Source organism: Strix uralensis, chromosome 1 (genome assembly GCF_047716275.1).
Source record: "Strix uralensis isolate ZFMK-TIS-50842 chromosome 1, bStrUra1, whole genome shotgun sequence".
Classification (NCBI taxonomy): domain Eukaryota; kingdom Metazoa; phylum Chordata; class Aves; order Strigiformes; family Strigidae; genus Strix; species Strix uralensis.
Window position 1 is genome coordinate 169,324,373 of NC_133972.1, and position 21,329 is coordinate 169,345,701.

The following is a 21,329-nucleotide window of genomic DNA, read 5'->3' on the forward strand; positions in this document are numbered from 1 at the left end:
GTCTAGTGCATTTACCTTCACTCACTCACCACCTATTTTCATCGTCACAACTGGGTTCAAACGAGTTCCCTCCCTGTCCTGCCCTTTAAGATTCTGATTCACATTTTGGGCACAGACAGCCCTATTGAATTATTCTCCTAGCTACAGACCACCAACAATTCCAACCTTCTCCTGAATGAAAAGCAAGCAGAGTAATGGTTCCTCATTTAATCCAATGGTGGCACAAGGAAGCAGAGTTACAGTGCTGGGGGTGCTTTGCTCTATTCCTGATCCATAGTACGTTTGCTGTCATCACATCAACAGCAGCAGGACACATGCTTGCAATGCTGCCTTTCCCTAATGTTTTTTCAACTCTGCATATAGAGGTGTGCTTGGTTCCAAATATTAAAGGCAGTGGCTGTAACTGTAGCATCACTGCTTTGTGGAGCAGGGAGGTTAAAATTAATGCTCCAAGACACCACGCTGAGCCTTGGGCCTGACAACCCACAACCAAATCTGGAAGAGACAGCTGCTGGCCTCTGTGCTAAGACAGTGTTTCTGGATACTCTGAGATGGGAACAGGAATATGACCACGTGAGCTTAGATTCAAAAAGGCTTTTCAGATGCTTAATGCCCACAGAAATAACTGGGAGTTAGGTACCTAAGTATCCTTGTGAGTCTGGCCACACCTCATCACACAGAGGCTGACAAATGGCCCATCAGTTAGATTTAAACTGATAGAAAGCTATAATGACCTATTACCTGTCACCCTTAGCTGATTTTTAAAGGTGTCGAAGAACTGGCTGCAAGTTCCCAACAGAGAAAGGCTTCATGCCAAAAGAAAATCTAAAGACACTCTCATTGCACTGAAGATATGATAAAAGCTGTTTCTGCAGTCCTTGGTCTCTGCATCTTTTAGAGATGCATTACCGCATAAATAACAACTTTGTTTATGAGTTTTCATTCATTTCCTCTCTAAAAAGTGAGCTCCATCTAGAAGTTCAGCTTTACTTAGGAATCCAAGGGCAGGAATTGCTGTCCCCAGAAATGTTTTATTTCCTTCTTTCACCCAAGGCTGAATTGAACTGATGATCCATATTATGGAGCTTTGCTGAATGCCCGGTACCTACAGGGAGCACTCTGCCAGCTCCTTGGTCTATAATTCTGACAACAGGATAGATTGCAGAAGAGGCCCTTATAAAACTACAAGACAAGAGAATCCCCTGGTGCTGCAGGTTAGTCCAAGAGTTAATTAACCCACTTACAAGGTCAGGTGAATCACAATGTCCACAAAGAAAAATTGGTAATAACCAGGCTCTTTTAGCCATTGCCCATTTTCAATGTATAGACCCCTTCTTACATGCTTTGCTTGGCACAAGAGCCTACATCTGTGACAATCAGCATGAGATCCTACATTTGTAATAATAACACAATGGAGAAAATAAGTTTATCAGTTCTGATTTCGGACACTGAATGTAACAACAATTAATAGGGTGTCTGCATTCAGTGAGGAAGAGCATAATTAATGTATTTGGGAAATTTGACCACTTTTACAACAGCTAAAAACTACTAATGTGAAATGTAACTCACTAAGGTCTGCAAAACAAGGTTGGAGAAAGCCTGTTCATTTCCATATGCATCACATCACCAGAGGCTCTTAGAATGACAGCCAAAAAAAAAAAAAAAAAAAAGGAAAAAGGAAAAGAAAAGGCTATCATACTGTTTATAACACAGAATCAACTCCACTCATACATCCTTGGCAGACATTTTTTTGGCCTCTACTTCAGAAACCTCAGTGATGGAATAGACACAACCTCTCCAGGTAATTTCTTCCTGTGTTTCACTATCCTACATGCTGCAAAAAAAGTCTATCCTAAATCTCATTTGCTGCAGTTTAATCTTCCTGAAGCAACTTTTTTCCACAGGGAATCATGCAAACAACCTGTTCTCCACTCTTTGCTGCAGCCTTTTGTATGTTTATCCGTTCTCCCCTCAGTCTTTTACTCTCTAAAAGACCAAAAAAAGCCTTTAGTCATTCCACCTCAGTCATGTTTAATCTCCTTTAGCTTGTTAAAAGTAGGAGACTCTACATCTACTGTAGTAAATAATGGTCAGGGTCCATTCACTAGCTGTGAGTGCAGTTCAGCCAAATGCTCCTTTCCCAAAGAGAGTGATCATATCTAAACTGCCTTTGGGGAGCAGTGTCTGGCATGCTTCATCTTCCACACCAGGTCCAGGCATTGTCTGGGATAACATTGCTTGACATCAGCCAAAACTATCTTGACATGAACACTTGAAGAGGTGAAGAGCACAAATTATATGGGTCTAGTGCTGGGGTCCATGAATTTACCCTGTTTCATTGGCTAGTTAAGAAGCAACCTAGAAAAAACTCTTCAGGTGTGCTTCTAATAGACATATTTCTACTCACTTCACAGCATATTTGGTCACACATGTTTTTTCTTCTACATGACAAGCACTTGTCTGGCAATAGAGATGAGATCAGATTGGGGCCACAGCAAGATCCTTCAGCTGTGAGTCTGCTCTCACCACTTTCTTAGAGCAAGGAGTCAAGTGTCTCATCCTTGACTTCAGCACAGTATCTTGGTCTTTTTCCAACTCCAGCACCATGAGAAATTTTGGGACAGGTCACAGAGCAGGCCTAACAGCTGCCTCTGGTATGGTGGAAGAGAGTGGGAAAGGGAAAGACAGGGCTGGCAGAGAGTGGGGGAGGGTGCAGCATTGATTTATAAATGCTAGAATCATTGAGGGTGGAAGGGACCTCTTGAGATCATCTAGTCTAAAGGTTTTTCTTGTGTTCAGATTGAATTTCCTGATTTTAATTTGTTCCCATTGCTTCTTGTCCTGTCAATGGATATCACTGAGAAGATTCTGGCTCCATCCTGTTCGCTTCCTCCCCATCAGGTATTTATACACATAGATAAGATCCCCTCCAAGCCTTCTATTCTCCAAGCTGAAGAATCTTAGCTGTCTCTGCTGTTCCTCATATGAAATATATGTTTGAGAACAAGTGAGGAACAAGGAAGCATTCAACAGGTTTCATGTTTAGTGTAAGAGGATTTGGTAGCTTTGTGTAGAATCTTCTTCTCTGTGGAGCAGAACAAATGATGACACTAGGGCAAGGGCTCACAAAGAAACCCAAGGCAGGTAACTGACGACAACGTTGATGTCAGGAGACACAGTCCCCAGACAAACACACCAAGGTATACATGCCCAAAACAACCCAAGACTCAGAAACTGAGGAAGACAACAGTGTACTAATATAAAGAGCAAACAGATCATGACTAGAAGCTAGGCCAAGCATCAGGAAGTTCTGTGAGGTGGCAGCTGAGATGAGGACCAAGCCAGTCTGGAACTAGACCGGACAAGACAAAATTGAGGAATGGACACATCCAGGAGGAAGGCTCTGGAGTCAGGACTAGGAGAAATAGATGGAAGACCAAACAAGATAGTGAGCCAAAAGCTTGGCATTAGCCAAGACAACAGTAATGAGAAACAAGACTTAGTACCCACAACCAGAAATATAGGGCACAGCTTTAGCCAGAAGATCCACTGAGGAACCATGTCAGCAAACATTACCTGAGGAGTGGGGAGAAGCACCAACCAGATTTACAGACCAGCCCTCAGCCAGCTAGAGAGACCTGTAAGTCTCTCAGTGACCAGGATATTGACTGCAGCCAAGTTCCTGGCTGCTGTTTACTTGCGCACAGAACCATCACAGGATGCCTCACCACAAAGAGGAAGAAAGTTCATAGTTGTAGGCTCCAGATCGGAAGATAAATAGGTACATATCCCAGGCAGATAAGTTGTCACTTTTTAAAAGTTCTAGTGCTTATATAAAAGGATACAAATCCTTTAAGCAGATAATAAAGTGAATTACATATATTACTCAGTTAATGATTTTGTATCTAATTATGAGATGTTGTTATCAGTTGCTAAACATTGCTTGAGGTTATCTGCAAGACAGGACAGATGTTTTTGTTTTGTTTATTATTCCAGTTATCAGTTTTGTGCAGCTTTAAAAGATTTGTTTTTCTGTGAGCAATGACCCTATATGCACCATCTCAGAATCCTGACATCCAAAGGCTAAAATGAACCAAATATGCAGACACCTTCCATGGGTTCATTCCCAAACCACTGGAGTATGAAAGTTAAAATACAGAAGGCTGAAAATATAAAAGTTCTTCTTTAATTCCATGTTTCAGTTAATTATTCAAAAAGGACGCTTAGTCATTTCAATCTACCAATTAAGGATGTTTTACTTCTTATTGTCCTGGGCAATAAAATATTCTACTTATTTTAGGAACAACAGCAACAAATAAATAGGTGCAATCTGAGCAGACGGAAAGTCATCATAGCTGGTTGGTCTGGCTTCACTCCATAAGTCTTCCTGGGAAAACAACAACTGAAACAACAACAAAGTACTTCAACCCTTAATTTGAAAAAGGAATGCAAATGGACAACTCTCTGTAATCTATGCTAGCTTGTTTCAGTGGTTAATTACATTCATTGTTAAAAGCATAACTTTCTTCCATGCTGTTTTCTGATGTCGTTAACAGGTAGCCACTGACCCTCAGTCTACCACTATCCCTAGCACCAAAGACGCTTTACTAAATTTTTATTTCCCAGAGGTTCTTGCAGAGAACAATCACCTCAGTTGTTAACCACTTCTTAATTTTACCTAACTACACTGCACTTCTTTAATTTCACACTATTAGACTTGCTTCACAGTTCTTTAAACTTTTATCCACTCCACTTCTATCTACTGAATTATGGAAACAAGGACTGGACATAGCATCCCAGCAGTGGTGACCAAGTTGCCTGAAGAGAAGCATGGCCAGCAGGTTGAGGGAGGGGATTCTCTCCACCCTACTTTACTCTTGTGAGAACCCCCCCTGCAGTGCTGTGTCCAGCTCCGGGGCCCCCAGCATAAGAAGGACACGGACCTGCTTGAGTGGGGCCAGAGGAGGCCACAAAGATGCTCAGGGGGCTGGAGCACCTCCCCTGTGAGGACAGGCTGAGAGAGTTGGGGGTGTTCAGCTGGAGAAGAGAAGGCACCAGGGAGACCTTATAGAGGCCTTCCAGTACTTAAAGGGGCTACAGGAAAGATGGGGAGGGACTCTTGATCAGGGAGTGCAGTGATAGAACAAGGGTTAACATTTTTAAACTGAAACAGGGTAGATTTAGATTAGACATTAGAAATTCTTTACTGTGAGGGTGGTGAGACACTGGCACAGGCTGCCCAGAGAAGCTGTGGCTGCCCCCTCCCTGGCAGTGTTCAAGGCCAGGTTGGACAGGGCTTTGAGTAACCTGGTCTAGTGGAAGGTGTCCCTGCCCATGGCAGGGGGGTTGGGACTCGATCTTTAAGGTCCCTTCCAACCCAAACCATTCTATATGAATTCTATATGACTACAGAGATAGTCAGCTCTTACTTGACAGTTCCTGCTTATACACCCAAGGATTGCACTAGTCCTATTTGTCATAGTATCACCCAGAGCTCAGATTCAGTAGATCATTATTCCCAGAACTTAAGTTCAAACTGGACTTCTTCGCTCCAAGGGCTTCTTTCTATGTAGTCTTGGTGGTAATGCTTTACAATGATAAAGCACACTACCACAGCTGTTACAAGCTGCAGCAAGCAGAGATTCTACCCAGAGACTGCTGTGAGCCAAACAAAATAGATTTATGCCCCTCCCCCCATGCACCAGTTATGTATATACTGCTTATCAAGACCAAGGTGTCTTTAGTTGACTGGCCTTCTCCCAGATCATGAATTTACTTACCCTGAGACTTGACATCATTTATGGACTTTAGAGCAAACAGTTTTCCTTTCAGTATATCATCTTTTTGCTTTTTTTTTTTTTTAAGGACTGAGTGTTTATATGGAGAAAGAGGGGGAGGGGAGAAGGGCAAATCAATCCAGGTTGGCTCCAGGATGAAAAAAATATTGTGAAATCAAGCAAATGCAAGTTACAGGACAATCTCAAAGATGCAGTGAGCGGAGTAAGGGGGCTAAAACAGAATAAAAAATAACAGCCTTCATCCATAAGAAGGAAAAGAATTACTATCGATTTTTTAAGCTGAAGTTCAAACCAGCACAGAGAAATTTACTGCAAAAATGTTAATGATGACAATTCAATCTATGGCTCATGGTTTCTCAGTGAAATTATGCACTCACTCTTTTCAAGGCTAATGTTAGCAGGACTCAAATGACAACCCAAAGAGAAACTGTTCTGATAGACTATGACACAACTGGCAGCCTTAGGTCATAAAAGGCTCCAAGGATTCAATCCATGTTGACACAGGATTAAAAATTGCTCATTCTTTTACAAGGCCAAACCCCATATTAGCTACCTGATAACAATATCTACTAGGAACTGGTCTCTTGTGATTAGCAAATATATATCTCAATGGGAGTGCTACCAAATATTCCTTTTAGAAGCTATTTATTAAGCCCTAAGTTCTTTTGTGAATATCTTGACACTGCTCCTCACAACCATTGAGATACACCAAAACCAGCTCATACTCTACCAGGATGAAGCATGTAGCTGGTGTGGAGGCTCCCGACCACATTTTATAAATTCTGTCGCAGCAGAACTGAAAGAACTGATCAAAGCAGCAATATATGTGTAGGTACTAGATAACTACTCAAGGTTAACCTAGAGGAACAAAATAATGTAAAGCAGAGGCTCAGATGAAAATGAAGTGAAAAACCAGGGTACTCACTCAGTTTTCTGAACAACAGGGAAGCTTCCAAGTCGTACATAAGAGCTCTGAATTCCATTTTCTTTCATTCCAAAAATCTGTTTCACGCTGAACGAATCCATCAGGTCAAATCCTGTCCATAATGGAAGTGTAAATACGAGACATTGATTAGGCAGTGGGACATGTCTTCAGCTGTACTTAGGTAGTTATCTTAGCCCACAAACACATCACTTCAGAGATTAACCTTGTTCTTGTTGGGAAAAGCCAGAACAAAATTCTGACATGGTCTAATCTGCTTATTCCAAAAACTGAGAAACAAGCATAAATTCAAACTTCAACATGTCCTGGAGAGATTAGAACAGAGTTCTCCAGAAATCAAGTTATTGTTTGCATTGCCACAACACCCTGAAAATGCTGTAGAATTCATTAATCCCTATGTAGAAAAATGCACAGGTGTGGACTGAAACATTTATTCGTAGAATCAGAGAACCATAGAATGGTTTGGGTTGGAAGGGACCTTCAAAGATCATCAAGTTCCAAGTCACTGCCATGGGCAGGGACACCTTCCACTAGACCAAGTTGCTCAAAGCCCCGTCCAACCTGGCCTTGAACCCTTCCAATGATGGGGCATCCACAGCTTCTCTGGGAAACTTCTTCCATTTCCTCACCACCCTGATCATAACTTTTTTTTTTTCCTTATCTCCAATCTAAATCTACTCTCTTTCTCTCTTTCAATTTAAAACTGTTGCCCCTTGTCCTGTCACTACAGGCCTTGGTAAAAAGTCTCCATCTTTCCTATAAGCCACTTTTATACATTGTAAGGCCATAATAAGGACTCCCTGGAGTCTTCTCTTCTCCAGGCTGAACATCCCCAACTCTCTCAGCCTTTCTTCATAGCAGAGGTGTTCCACCCCTCTGATCATTTTCATGGTTCTCCTCTGGATCCACTCTAAGTACATCGCTTTAATGAAAACTGCTAGTCCAAGACACTCGACTATATACACTTTTCATATCATTTTAATATGATTTATTCTTAGTCAAATCAACTCATCATTATCATGAGCTATTAAACCTGAATGCAGATATTCATGTAAAGCTTCTGACTTTGTTCTGACAAGGGTTATTAGCTCAGTCATAAACTACACACACGTGTCTATGCAGCTCCAGCGTCAATATGGTCCCAGACACAACGAACCCATGCTTTTGTGACATGAAGTCCCAGCTGCTAAACCCTGCCAGGGACAGTGCAGGTACAGTTGTGCCACACTCCTGAATGCATCCAGTTCCTGAAGGTGCAGTACTGTGTGGATGCAACCATCCTGCTTTTAGCTCCAAACTGGCTCCACAGGATGCACATCCAAACTAACAGCCGCTCCCAGAACCAAACACACTGTGGAGTTAGAGGCAAAAACACTGCAAAAAGCAGATTGTGAGCAACTGAGCAGAGAATATGTGTTTTTCTTGTATTTGGGCTATTCCAACCTCTTCACTCCCTCACACACGCACAATTACACATATTAACTCACGTGTGTGTCACTCCAGCACACAAATCTGGTGATACTAGAGTAGCCTATTTTGATAAACTGATTTTAAACTATGGCAGTGCTTTTAGCTTTGTTCAGTTAGTGACCTACTAAATCTTTTCTAGGATAGATAGATATTTTTGTGTGGTGAAATTGGGCCCTAAGATTCTTGGGTTTCTTAGTTGCCCTCATGAAACTTTCAGGCTGAAGGTCACTGCAGGGCTTGAAAACGACTGCAACAGGAAAAGGTACCTACCTAATAATATTATTCTTCAAATTTATGTGAATAAATAGGTGTAAAAAACCTGTGTGGGCCAGTCCCAAGACTAATCAAGATGTGACAGCAGACAGTAAATAAAACATAAAGCTTCCATCATGGAACTTTTTCTGAAGAAATAGCTTTTTCTGAGGAAATATAATCTTAATTGTTTGCAAAGACTTAAATGGTTGCCTGGTGCCAAGTTGAGGTCTTTTGTATTATAATGACTTTCCTGGCTGTCAACAGCTTTTCCCTCCTGTCCACTCTATTTTCAGGTTTTACTGGACATTCAGGAGGGCAAATAATGCAGTTAAGATGCTTTAGGGCCTCATGGCTCCACATCATAATCACCTCTGCAACAACTCTAATGATACACCCTTCTGACATACTGTAATCATTCACGATTGCAGCTACAAATCATAGCAAATAGACCCTACCAGAACATGAGAGCTCCCTCCTGGCTATCACATAAAAACCAGTATGACCTGTCCATATAAGCTCTCCCATAGCTCATTTCACCATGCAGTACACATTCCTCATCTACACCAACCACAGAAATGTGAGGCAGGCAGCTGAGTGTTGCTGGTAAGAAGAGATCAGGCTGACTTGGAAAGGAAATTGTTAACCATTCACTGGAGGTGAGCTGTGGATGGTGAAGGCTGAAAAGCTGCTCAAGTGATGTTGCAATGTCAAGTCACCAGAGTCCTCAAGCTGTGGAGTATTGTTCACCTCATGGAGCCTGTAAGGATCCATTGCTCAAAGTACGCAAGTGCAAGATACAGTGACAAGAACTTCATTTGCTCAGACCCAAACTTGCTCTCATCTTTCTCTGACAACTCAAGCTAACATTCATATCATGAGCAACTGTGAGGGTGTGCACATTAGCATGCTTTTCCAGTGGAAACAAGTTAAGAGTAAGATTTAATCAATTTTTTTCTTTTTGAGATTTCCTAACAACTTGCACTTTAGAAAGCCTAAGTAACACCATGAAACATATGCAAAGTTATTAAACTATTTTGCAAACAGAACGTGCTATAATGAAAATAAGTCACGCGCACAACTTAGAATATGTCATTTGCATTCGGTACTGGACAAAGCACACAGGTAAATCATAATAGGATTTTCCTTGTTCAGGCTACGGATTGGCAAATCGCAAATTTCTTGATATATTTTTCATTAAAGAATGAATGAGGGTTGTTCTTTGAAAAATTCCATGTAGGTCCACAGGAATGTTAAGCTCTAGATGTGTCAGAGTCCACACTTAAAACCAGCAAATGGTTTTGTTTGAAAAACACTATTAATTTGTTCTGTGTCAAATTCAGAAATTGACTCCACTTTCCTTAGAGGCAGCTATGAGACAAACTAATTCATGTTCACAGAGCACTTCACATGGGGTTCATCTGCCTAAATAGCAGCTCGCTAGACAGGGCAATAACAGCAACTCTCATTCAGTTAGGCACAGAGAACTCAAATCCAGGCACTTCTAGGGAAAGATTAATCTCATACTAAAACAGATGCAAAAGTGTGTGTTTCTCTCCATTGACATAAAGAGAGCTTAGGATGCTCAGGTTGCATGCTAAACACCCAGTAAAGGTCTATAGCTGGTGAGATAACCTCCACACTTAGATACTCCATTGCCAGCCAAAGCCTATGGAGGTAACGGACACTGGTTGCTGAAGGATTAGACTGGACACTAGGAAACAATTTTTCACAGAAAGAGTGATCAGACAGTGGAATAGGCTGCCCAGGGAGGGGGTGGAGTCACCATCCCTGGATGTGTTTAAGGGTCGTTCAGATGAGATATTGGCGGATATGGTGTAGGGGAGAACTTTGTAGAGTCGGGCCGATGGTTGGACTTGATGATCCCAAGGGTCTTTTCCAACCTGAATGATTCTGTGACTCTGTAATAGCATTACAGAAAATGTGGCATCAGGCTATACACTAAACAACGAAGAACTATACTGAGGATGAGATACATCTCACCTAATTTTATCTGTCTGAAAAGGAGACATTTGATGTATGCAGGTTGCCTCGGTTCCCTTGTGGGTCAGCAGAGAAATATAGGAGTCTCTAAGAAGACAACTCATCACATCTGTCTCAGACCTACTTAAAGACAGACTGAATTACTATTTGGCAGTGCCTACCTCCTTCCATTCAGCAGAAAGGGAGCCCATACAGACAGTAATTTTCAGATTGCAGAAGCTGGGTGAGATATATTCTACTTGTAGGGAATGCTATCCATTTTGTGCAGTGAATGAAGCAGAAGTAAAGAGGAAAAAAATGTTAACTAATCACGCATAACTTACATTTACATTGTCTCATTTGCCATCAGGATTGAATAAAGGTTGCAGATTTTTAAATTCAGACTAGCAATATCTTAAGTTTGCTATCCTGACCGTTCACTGTAAGAGTCTCTTTAAACAGATACCACTACATTTCTAAGTGGGAGAAGAAATAAACAAATACAAAATATTGTCATTCAAGCTGAGAAATTAGTCAAGGTAGATTGTCCAGGTGGGACTGGAAAAAAGACACCTAGGGAAACTTCCAAATTAAATTATCCTTTAAAGTAACCCCTAAGATTATTTCAGATGAAGGACAAGAAAATATATATAGCATTTATTATCATTATTATTATTTTGTTTACTTCATGTGCCTGGAAGCATTTTGTACTGAGTATTCTCCCTTGCTGACTTTAGGACTGAAACTGGGATTGTGAGGGAAACAGCATGATGCTTTTAATTTAGTCTTGAACCACAGTGGTAACTTAAAAAATAGATGATGCTGTAATAATTTCTCCAACACTTGAACAGGATTTTTCACCTGGCAGTGTCTGGCTGCTAACAGTGCAGTGGAAACAGAGACTTAGATCTTTCCCCAGACATCTTGCTGGCTGTTTAGTCTGTCGTTCAGCAGAAATATGGGCTGTCCGTTGGTTTTTCCACCACCAAGGAGGGACCACATTGTCAGTGCCATAGGGAAAATGAGATCCTACACATAGCTTCCCAGTCGTCTCCATGAGTGAAATGGGAGAGAATATACCTGCCTAATTTAGCAAGGACAAAGCTACTGTTACCTATTGCACCATGCTCAAGCACAGGATGAAAGGGTAGGACTTTCCTGTTCTCAGTCGATTTGATTTGAAAGGTGTTCTTTTGTGTACCAGGGCAGGTGTGTTTTCTCAATTGGTTTATAAACTATTTAATCAGTAATGCCATAAATATGGCAATTATTAAGATGAATAATGCTCTTTGATCATGCCTCCTACTTCATTATAGTTACTATAACAATATGGGGCCACTGAAACCCTCTAACATGATTGCATCTCCTGAAAAGTAGCACACCCTAGTCCATTAACATTAAAATTAAAATAGTGACCTGAAAAAGAAGCTCAGATTCCTAACAGCATACTTGGCTTGGAAAGCAATTTCTTATGCATTGCCCCACTGATCAAATCAGCCGAATGCCTCTCTACTTGCAAGTAATAACTCCCTTACAAGAAGCAGACCATTTTTCCAGAATCAGAAAACACACTCAGATCTGCCTGTCACAGGGACAAGATGGCAGAACTTGGCACTCGACAACTTCCACATCATCTAGCTGTAATATGCGACCAGATTCTCTTTTACAGGATGTCCACACTGCACCCAACCACATCCTAAAGCGTGGCCAAAGGACAATCAAACAGCCCTGTACTTGTCCAGTGGTCCTTTTGTTTCAAGGTAATTATTTCAAGACCAGACTAAAGGGGCCATGGTTGGTTGCCCTGAGTATGAGCTGGATTTCTGCCTGACTCCATTAAGGATCTGATATGGACAGCATCGTTGCAGCTAGTGTGCATGTTGACATTTTCCTGTCTGTCCTGTGTTCAGGGGCAAGAAATCCCCCAAAATAAAAAGAGCACCCAAACCCAGTAAACCATAGCAACAAAAGGAAATTTTAATAGAAAACACGGCTGTGTGCACATTTGGAAAGTCTTCTCAAAGTAGGACAGAGCCATTAACTTCTTCTTTAGCCTAAAGAAACCTTCTGAGAAAAGTGTCCTGCTTTGCATTCCCAAGGAGCCCAAGGTAACACTCACAGGGGGAACTTCTGGGCTACTTCTAACTGTGAAATTTTCTGGTGAGACAGTGGCCTGGAGGGAAATGTGGAAAGCAGGTGAGAGAGGAATCAGGAAAGGCACTGGCCATCAGAGCCTCAGGTGATGTGTCTGGATTGTGGATTTCCAGCCACAAGCACTAACATAAAACAAAGCAGCTTTTGCAGGAAATGCTCCATACTCTGGTCTTGCTTAAACTCTCAGATGAACTATCAGCCTTGTTAATGTTTTGATGGAGTATCACCAATAACCAAGGTCAGGGAGGTTGTCATAAGCTACTGGTTCTCAGAGACTTCTGAAAATAGCAATCTGTATTGCCTGTGATAAAACAGCATATGTTACTTTTACTAGAGGGAGGTCAATGGCAATAAACTTTATGGTAGACTAGAGGAGTGTATAAATTCCTAGGAAGAACAGTATCACTCGGGAGCCTTTCAGCAAATACAAGATCTTATCAATTTTCTTGCCTAACATTTCTGCAGTCTGGAAAGTTAAGCTTTCATGGATTGCCTGTGCTGACAAGGAAGAGCCTGCATGCTCACTAGATCCTGAACATCCCTTTCAATTCCTCCAGTATGGTCTGCAAAGCTATTACTACTACAAATAGTCCTCAGTTTTGTTACCTGTCTTAGGTACTTTCTGTGCTAATATATAATTAAAAATAACAGAAAAAAATGTTATCATGCCATATTCTGAAGCTAAATAGTGCATTTAACCAGCTATGTCTGGCAATTAGTTACTTTAAGTCAGAATGTAGATGAGGGGTATTTTTCTTCTACCATATCGAAACCTCTGTCATCCTTATCTTCCACAATGCTCTAGGCTGAAACCAGCTATTTCTGGACAACCAAGATGTGTCTCAGTTCAGGGCTGGGATTGAAGTAAAAATGTCCAAACCTTGAAGGGGAGACTTACTACTTTATTCAACATGTGTTGCTGTTATTGTTATAGTATCCATCATCTGCTACAACATTTTTTGCTGTTCCTGACATTCCTTCCTCCACAGGAAAGGAAATCCTGGCAAGAGCTGACAGAGCATCAGATATTAAGGATATTTTTAAGAGCTCACTGAAGTCTCCATCTCCAAGGCTCTTCCACCACATTAAAATTACCTACATCCATATCAGTACATCACTGCCCCAATCATAGTTCCACTTGGCAACAAGAAGTAGTATTTAGGAGGGGGTGAGGTGCATACTGATGCTATCATCCTTCAATGTCCTAGTCGTCCTGGCATGCTGGCAGGAGGCAGTCAGAAAGTCCTTTTCCTCTTTCTTGATGACCAGCTGCTTGAGTTGGTGAGATGTCTATGATAACAACCCTGGGGTCAATGTCAAAGCAGCAAGACACTATATCTTCACATTGTCCCAGCATCCCTGTGGGGCACAGAGATGTCACTTGTTGGCTTGTGATAATCTAGACAACAGGTAAGGTCAGAGTCCTGCAGCAAAGATAGTGTTTAGACCTGTCTCATTGTGAATGATTGTAAAAAGGGGTTTGAAAGAAAGTATTTTGTTGGACTAATTTTTTTTAACTCTCTGGCTGTCAAAAGAACTGATTTCCAAAGACTTACAACAGATAAGAATTCTGTCATCTCGCACTGTTTATTCCCCTCTAGTTCACCTCTCCATCAAAGACAGAAAACACAGAAGCTTATTTTTTGCATGGATAATTCACCCCACATCAGGCACTCCCAGCTCAACGGTTTGATTCAGCATCATCAGCCAGCAGTGGTTATCTGATTTATTCCCAAAGCATTAAGGACCACACCTCTGGAGAAACAAACCAGAGAGATTTACTGGCAGCCCACAAGCCCTGCATGAAGTAGTGTGGTGAGTAAAGGGGTTGCACAAGCCATTAAAAGAATTAATTTGCTATATTTTACAAGCAGCTTGCAAGGGAATTTTGGAACTATAAAATTTTCCAAAGCCTATAGATTAAAGGGCCTCAAGAGTGTTTTAAAGAGGTTCTTGCTATTAACCAGTTGCCCTTTCTTTCCACAGATGTTATGGTTGGGATTTAAGCAGCACTTTGTGCTGGTCTGACTTCCTTCTCACCAGATCCACCAGATTTCAGTGAGGAGAGCAGCTAAGAGCTTAAGCTAATAATGAGGTTTTGTTGAAGCACACAGAGCAGCTCTTACGCCAGCATGAAGAAGGTATATTCCAGCAAGCCTACTACCTTCTAGGTGACACTCCATAAAGTGGCTTAGAGGACCCTTTAGATGGTCTCAGTTCTGTAACAGTAATAAACCTGATTTACCCCCAGTACACAATGCCACCACTCAGGCTGTTGTTGTACTGATCCTGGTTTGCTTCCTTCGCATCACAACACTTGGGAGACACAATTTATACATTTTCCTGGTGCTTGCAAACAAGCACCACAGGAATCCCATGCAGATCACAAAAAGAGCTTGATCTCAGCTCGAGCACCAATCCATATTTGGGATTATCAAGGTCAGGGGCATTGCTTGAGGTATATCACACACTTACACCTCAAAAAGAAGCAAGCATCAGGAAGCAGTGAGGCAGGTGAGCAGGTGGTCACCAGGTTGAACTACGGGCCACTCTGTTTCAGAAACATCAGCCTAAAGCTTCAGTCAAAAACAGATAAGACAGATTGTGGGAGAAGAGCAAGTCGACACCAGCATAGCACTTGGTACCCTTACATGGGAAAGATAACACTTCAGGAAAGATGAAAGGGATATAAAACCAGAAAGAAAATTAGTCCAAACGCACAGTATGAGAGAAAGAGAGAGAGAGAGAGGTCAAAACCACAAGCAAACAAATGAATACAGTTATAGCCATCCCACCTGGTGGAAAGGGCTGTTGTAACCTAATCCCCAGCCTGCTGTAGAAACAGGAAATAAATACATGTCTACATTGGCTGCCTCTGAGGCAGCACCTTCCAACACCTGATCTCATGTTAATAACACATCACTTCATTTGATGCATTGTTCTGTTTATTTACATCAGTCTACTCTTACCCTTTTGCCTCTCAGTTTTCGGACAGTTGCTACTGGCATACTGAACAACACTGAAAGCTGGTTTTGACACTGAACTCTTTGCCTCATTACTGAAGGCTTTTCTGTGCTGAAGTCATTCTCCATTTTCTCAGTGATAGACATTTGGCTTAGTGCCATGGGCCCTCTTTCAGCTCCTTTCCTGCTTCAGTGATTTACAAGATTAAACAGAGGTTCTTTATTCCTTTGATGTCCTTGTATGCCAGATAGTCTTGCACCAGCTGAACTTACCAGGAGTATTTGTATTATGTTCTGATTTTAATTAGTCCCTCTATTTTGAAGTTCTCTTTTGAGTTCCTCGGGCCCTAAGGTGCTCTGTGTTCCTCTGGAAATCCATAAAATGGCATAACTGCAAACTCATCACTTGGGATAACAGTGGAGGGGGGAGGACCCTACACTTCTTTGAATAAAGGTTTTGTTGGTAGCACCCAAGATGACTCTACGCATATAGCTGAGAAAAATGACAGTGGATAAGTTTGTGAGAGCAGAGTGACAGGACTGATGAAATCAACATAAGTACCAACAATTCTTACTGCTTGCTCATACAAGAGGCTAGTATTATTTTTAGGGTAAGAAAAGGTATTTAAGGAAAAACACCTTACTAAGACATAACCTGCTAGATTCTCCTCGTAATGCTACTATCTGGGCTATAAGAAAACCCCATCAAGGTGCGACTCATGAAAATAAAAATATTCCCATTAATTTCAGGTGCTACAAACAAGGCCTATTATGAAAGCAGGTAGGGACTGCTCTCTAAGAGACTGTAGTGGTTGCATTATGCCAGATGATCAGTACAAAACAAATTAGACCTACGTAAATACACAAAAACCTGGCCAGAGCTGTTATCAGGGACCACTCACATCAGACAGGCTGATTTAACTCCAAGTGTTAGGAAGTGTTTATTGAAATTGTGTATGTGCCTTCTTCCCATCATGTGTGCATAATGGCCAAAAAGCTTACACTGATGAAGAATTTATGGGATGGTATATCCAGGCCCCTCTTTTGCAGGAATGACTTTCTGAATAGAATTAATAGAATAGAATAGAATAGGATTAATCTAAAATATTTGGACCGAGAAATATCTGGAAGTACCTCATGGTAAGCCAATCTATTACCCTTCTTATAGCCAAAGGACTGGTTGCTTCTTGGGCTACAAATAGTTAAAAATCAAATTTATTTCCTTTTCATCAACCTCACGTGCACTGCAATAAGAAAAAATCATGGCTTGTTTAACTTCTCGGAGAAAGTAAATACTGCTACATAAAAAAAAAAGCATTTGGGGTAGACTTATTTTTATTTTTTTAATATGCAGGTAGATCTGAATACTTTGTGTGCACATTCCTGTGCATCGTTAACCCTTGTTAAGTCTTTTATGTGAATGCAGAAGTCAGAATTTGTTGCTGCTGGGATTCAGACCAGGGAAAGTCTTTCACAGGGACTGCTCAGCTGTTACCAGTTTTCTTCCTGCAGTAGCAGACTCTAAAGTAATTTCAGCATTTGTTCTCCATGTTTCACACTGCCATTAAGCAGCTCAGCCAGGCTACCTGCCCCAATGCAGATCTGATGCCTAGTGCTGGTCAGGTCATTCACAGTGCCAGAAGTCCACTGAGATCCAGAATGTTGGGTAATAGCTACATCTCTGACCATACTAGGAAAAAGATTAATTTAAAACATGGGGTTTTAATTCAAGGAACTCCTCAACCCAGCTCTGTTGATGAGAGCGGGGTTATTTGTATTCTGCAGGATGCTTGAGCTTTTCCAGGCTTCTAATCCAGATGCACATTTGGTGGCACCCTACCCCTGTTGGGGTGACTGCACACTTCCACTTCCCAATCCTTTGGTTTCTGCAGCAGGGGAATTCCTTGGTACATAAGCCCAAAAGAAACAACCACAGGTCCCCACGCTGGATATCTGGGGGACCTGGACACCGGGCTTGCCACAGCGCACATCTAATGTGCAGGTTAGAGCTAGCCCATAGGACTGCAATGACTACACTTAGAAGTCATAGATGATTGCTTGGCCTGGTTTTCTTGGACTTACGTGGTATTAAAATATCCTTGAACATGGGTGAATCATTTGGCAACCTCTGAAAAACTTCAAAGGTATTTTAAGTGCAATGATCTTGGCTATAATGAGATTAGCTATTGCACAGTAGAGAGACTCCTAGAAAGCAAAGCTAAAAGAGACTCGTAAGGTCACCTGCACTGAACATATCCCACCTACCAGCCCAGAGGACAAATCCACTCCATGGCACAAGTCCAGACATTGTCTCCAGTTTACAGGAGACTGAAATGACTCTTAGGACTATAGGTACAGGTCAGCTGCTACTTTCCCTGTTTACTTCTCATGGATATACAGCAGCTATAGCCAGATGTATGTGTCTCAGGAACCCCAGTTCACATTCAGCTTTCCAGATCCTTAGAGAATGAAGAACATCAGCACTCAAGTCAGTGCTAATTACTCTTTTATTACTTGTGCATTTTCCACTTGTCTCTCAGGGGCTTCCCAAGGAGACTCTGAGAGGGGCAATACAGACTTCCAAGTGCAAAGGGAGGTAAAAATGCCCATCACACAGGCACCACAAAAATGCTTTTGTTCCCCAGAGGACATGGGTCTAATGTGCTTGTTCTGCAGGTTCAACAGCCTGGACACTCCAATTTCCTCCTGCTACCATGTGTTTTACTGGGCAAATATAAATAGTCCCAGGGATATTATAATTAGCTGGTGAGTCACTGGCATCTCTGGAATGTGAACCCTGTGCTGCAAACTGCAGGACACTGGAGACATGCTGACAGTTAAACCCAGCCACTGCAGTCTATAATTGTAGGATACTAGTTTTACAACCAGTGCCTCTATCGTAAAATGCCCAAACATCCTTTATAGAGCTACAGAAAAACACAGAGGTCATAAATACACTGGCATTTTGCTCATTTGCGCATGGAGGTTTCTGAGACGGGGAAGAGAGTTAGAGGCTGAGGTCAATTTGTGGTACAAGCCATAATGCAATTTCTCCTGTTCTTCATACACACAGCCTTTGTGACTACTTAGGAGTTAGAGTCATGGTTTTTATGTTCCCTCCTTGCCCCATTAACACCATCCAGTGTGGCTTGTATGAGATGTATAATGTGATGTAGTGGCTGGAAGTATCCTTAATTTCGCTTAGCACTTATGGATATCATTTCAAGTCTTCCTTTACTTCTGTGGCAGATTGCCTCTGAAAACAGCAGTCAGTGTCTGTTGAGGAGTATTATCTGCTCTGGTGGAAAATGTTGAGGACTAGAGCTCAGGCCATTTTTAATTCTAGACATCATCCAGATTTCAGCAACCAAATCCCATGTCCTGTGGTCTAGTTTAAAATACAAATAATTCAAATGTGAAGTTTTAAAAACTCAAGAAGTATAATTCATTTTCAATAACTTTCATGTGTTGTTTCAATGCAATAGAGTGGTTCATAAAAATACACAAGGGGGACATCTTCAGGGTGTAAAATGTTATCACTGTGTTTTCCTGCCTGGTCATGATTAATAGTAGGCCATGATCCTTTGTTAAATGCTGACGGAACCAAAACAACAATTCAGCAATCTAAGAGATAAGTATTACAACTGGGGTTTTATTTTGAATACTTCAGGGCAGATGAGTTAAACCCTCTTTTGTCTTCATTTCTCTACTTGATAAAAAGAAAACATGGTACCTACAAGGATGCTGTAAGAACTTTGTTCAAAGTGTCGTCAAGCATTGCTTTAAAATATCAGACTTTCTGGAAGAGAAACAGTGTTTATCCTGGCATTCTAACCAGATTTCTCGCTTTCTTTCAAAATTCCCTGTGTGATTTCTAATGCACACAGCAACATTTACATTCTGAATTTACGCATTATGAACTGTTAAGCAGATGCTGCTTCACTTCACTGCCAAAATTTGTATCAGTAGTAGAGTAAAGGTGCCTATATATTCTTACCCCATGCAATCCTATTTCACTGTGGCAGCCCTTACGGAATTCTAGAGATAGTGATTTTTTATTTAAATGCTATGATATCAGAGGGTCATAGAGAACAATCCTCTGCTATGAGAGGACTCATGACTGTCCATCACTGTTTATTTGTCTCCATTACTACTACTTCACCACTTGTTCCAGTACTTCATATCTCTGACAGTTTGAAACCTCTTCTAATGTCTTGAATGTATCTCTTAAACAGTTGATACCCATTTCTTATTATACTCTTTGTCCTTTAGCTTGAATGATTCCCCTATCTCCCTTCTGCTATTCCCCTGATCTATTTGCAGAAAGCAATAGTATCTCCCCTTTCCACCTGCACACTGCAAGATTAACCAAACCCATTTTTTTAATCTCCTGTTTGAAAATAGTCTCTCTGGCTCCTGAACACACTAATAGCTCCTGGAGGCTGAATCCATCTTTCCTGAGCTGAGGAGGTCTGAGCACACTTTTCTAGATAAGCAGTAACCAAAACCCTGTCCACTTTCATGAATTTTTCCCTATCTCTACAAGACCTGCTTTACCTCATGTAGTAATGATCTTTGCCTTTTTCCCCAGCTGTACAGCACTGTGACTTACAAACATTTGCGGACTATGACATCATCAGTTTCCAGAGTATGAGTTTATAGCACAAAGTTCTGTTACTGACCCATACGTACCATAACAGGACTTTTAAACTAATAGTCCCAAGTCAGTTGGAAAAAATCCCAGGTTTTGAGGCCAACCAGCTCCTCTTTCAACGATATTCTGATCCCAATCTATATAGTGGAAACTCACAGAGAAGATTAGACCTAAAACTGGACCCTGAAGACGTCCACCACTGTCTGTGCTCTGACTTGTTATTCCCTTTCCTAGCAACTTCACCATTATCTCTCTGCTAGCCAGTTTCTGGCTCACTTTACAACGATTATTAATCTCTACCATTTTCACTTTAGCAGTGACTTTCAATACAGTACTCCAACAAATGCTTGCTGAAGTCCAGATAGATGAGATTTACTTAGTTCTGTTTATCTAAAGAAAAAAATCACCTGCCTTTTAAAAGGAAAGTATCGGTTTAGTCTGTTGGCTCCCCTCCAGCTCATAATGTGTTTTTTGATGCAGTTATTCATTTGATTATGCATGGAGCCATCCTCCCTACCCTCTACTCATACATACTCTCAGCATCTGACTTAACAAAATCCCACACATCTTCCATCTCTTAGTCACATCACCGGTTCCCTTCATCTCCCAAAGTTTGTACTTGTATAGCTCATTTTATGATTTAGCTTCTATTTTTACTTCTACTAATCTAGAGTGACTCAATTCGCACTCATTTAACTGCAGACACAGACTTAAAGGTAGTGGGGTCAGGCTATAACTTGTATGCAGGTAGGGTATACAAGAAAGCACTGGCATTGGTGATGTTCTCTGTGAAACAACTGCCTGTGTCATCTGCTGGTGAATTTCAACCAATAAAAATATATGAAAAAACATCCCCAGAAAGACTTTTGTCCCTCTTACCTTCAATTCTGATGTCTTGTCCCTCTCCGAGAGAGGAAAGAGGTGTTTAATCTGAGAAGCCTTTTAACCCAGTCTTCCCTGTCCCCAAAATGAGATTTACTGCAACTTCCACTCCATGGTGCTGCACTTTGCCTCTATCTAGAAATAAGCTTGTGCAAGATGTAGCTATGAAGTTCTGTGTGAGGAGCCTACTGCGCAAGGATCAATTTTGGTTGTCATTAAGCTTCCAAGCA

At 41.3% G+C, this 21,329-nt stretch overlaps 1 protein-coding gene across 1 annotated transcript in view; it reads right to left on the reverse strand.

The window, feature by feature from the left end:
* The window catches only part of COL22A1 (collagen type XXII alpha 1 chain), a 219,672-nt gene that overhangs the window by 149,654 nt on the left and 48,689 nt on the right, over window positions 1-21,329 (reverse strand). Inside the window, exon 4 of the mRNA XM_074860265.1 lies at window positions 6,724-6,835. Coding sequence (XP_074716366.1) covers window positions 6,724-6,835 — 112 coding nt within the window. The remainder of the gene's footprint in view (window positions 1-6,723; window positions 6,836-21,329) is intronic.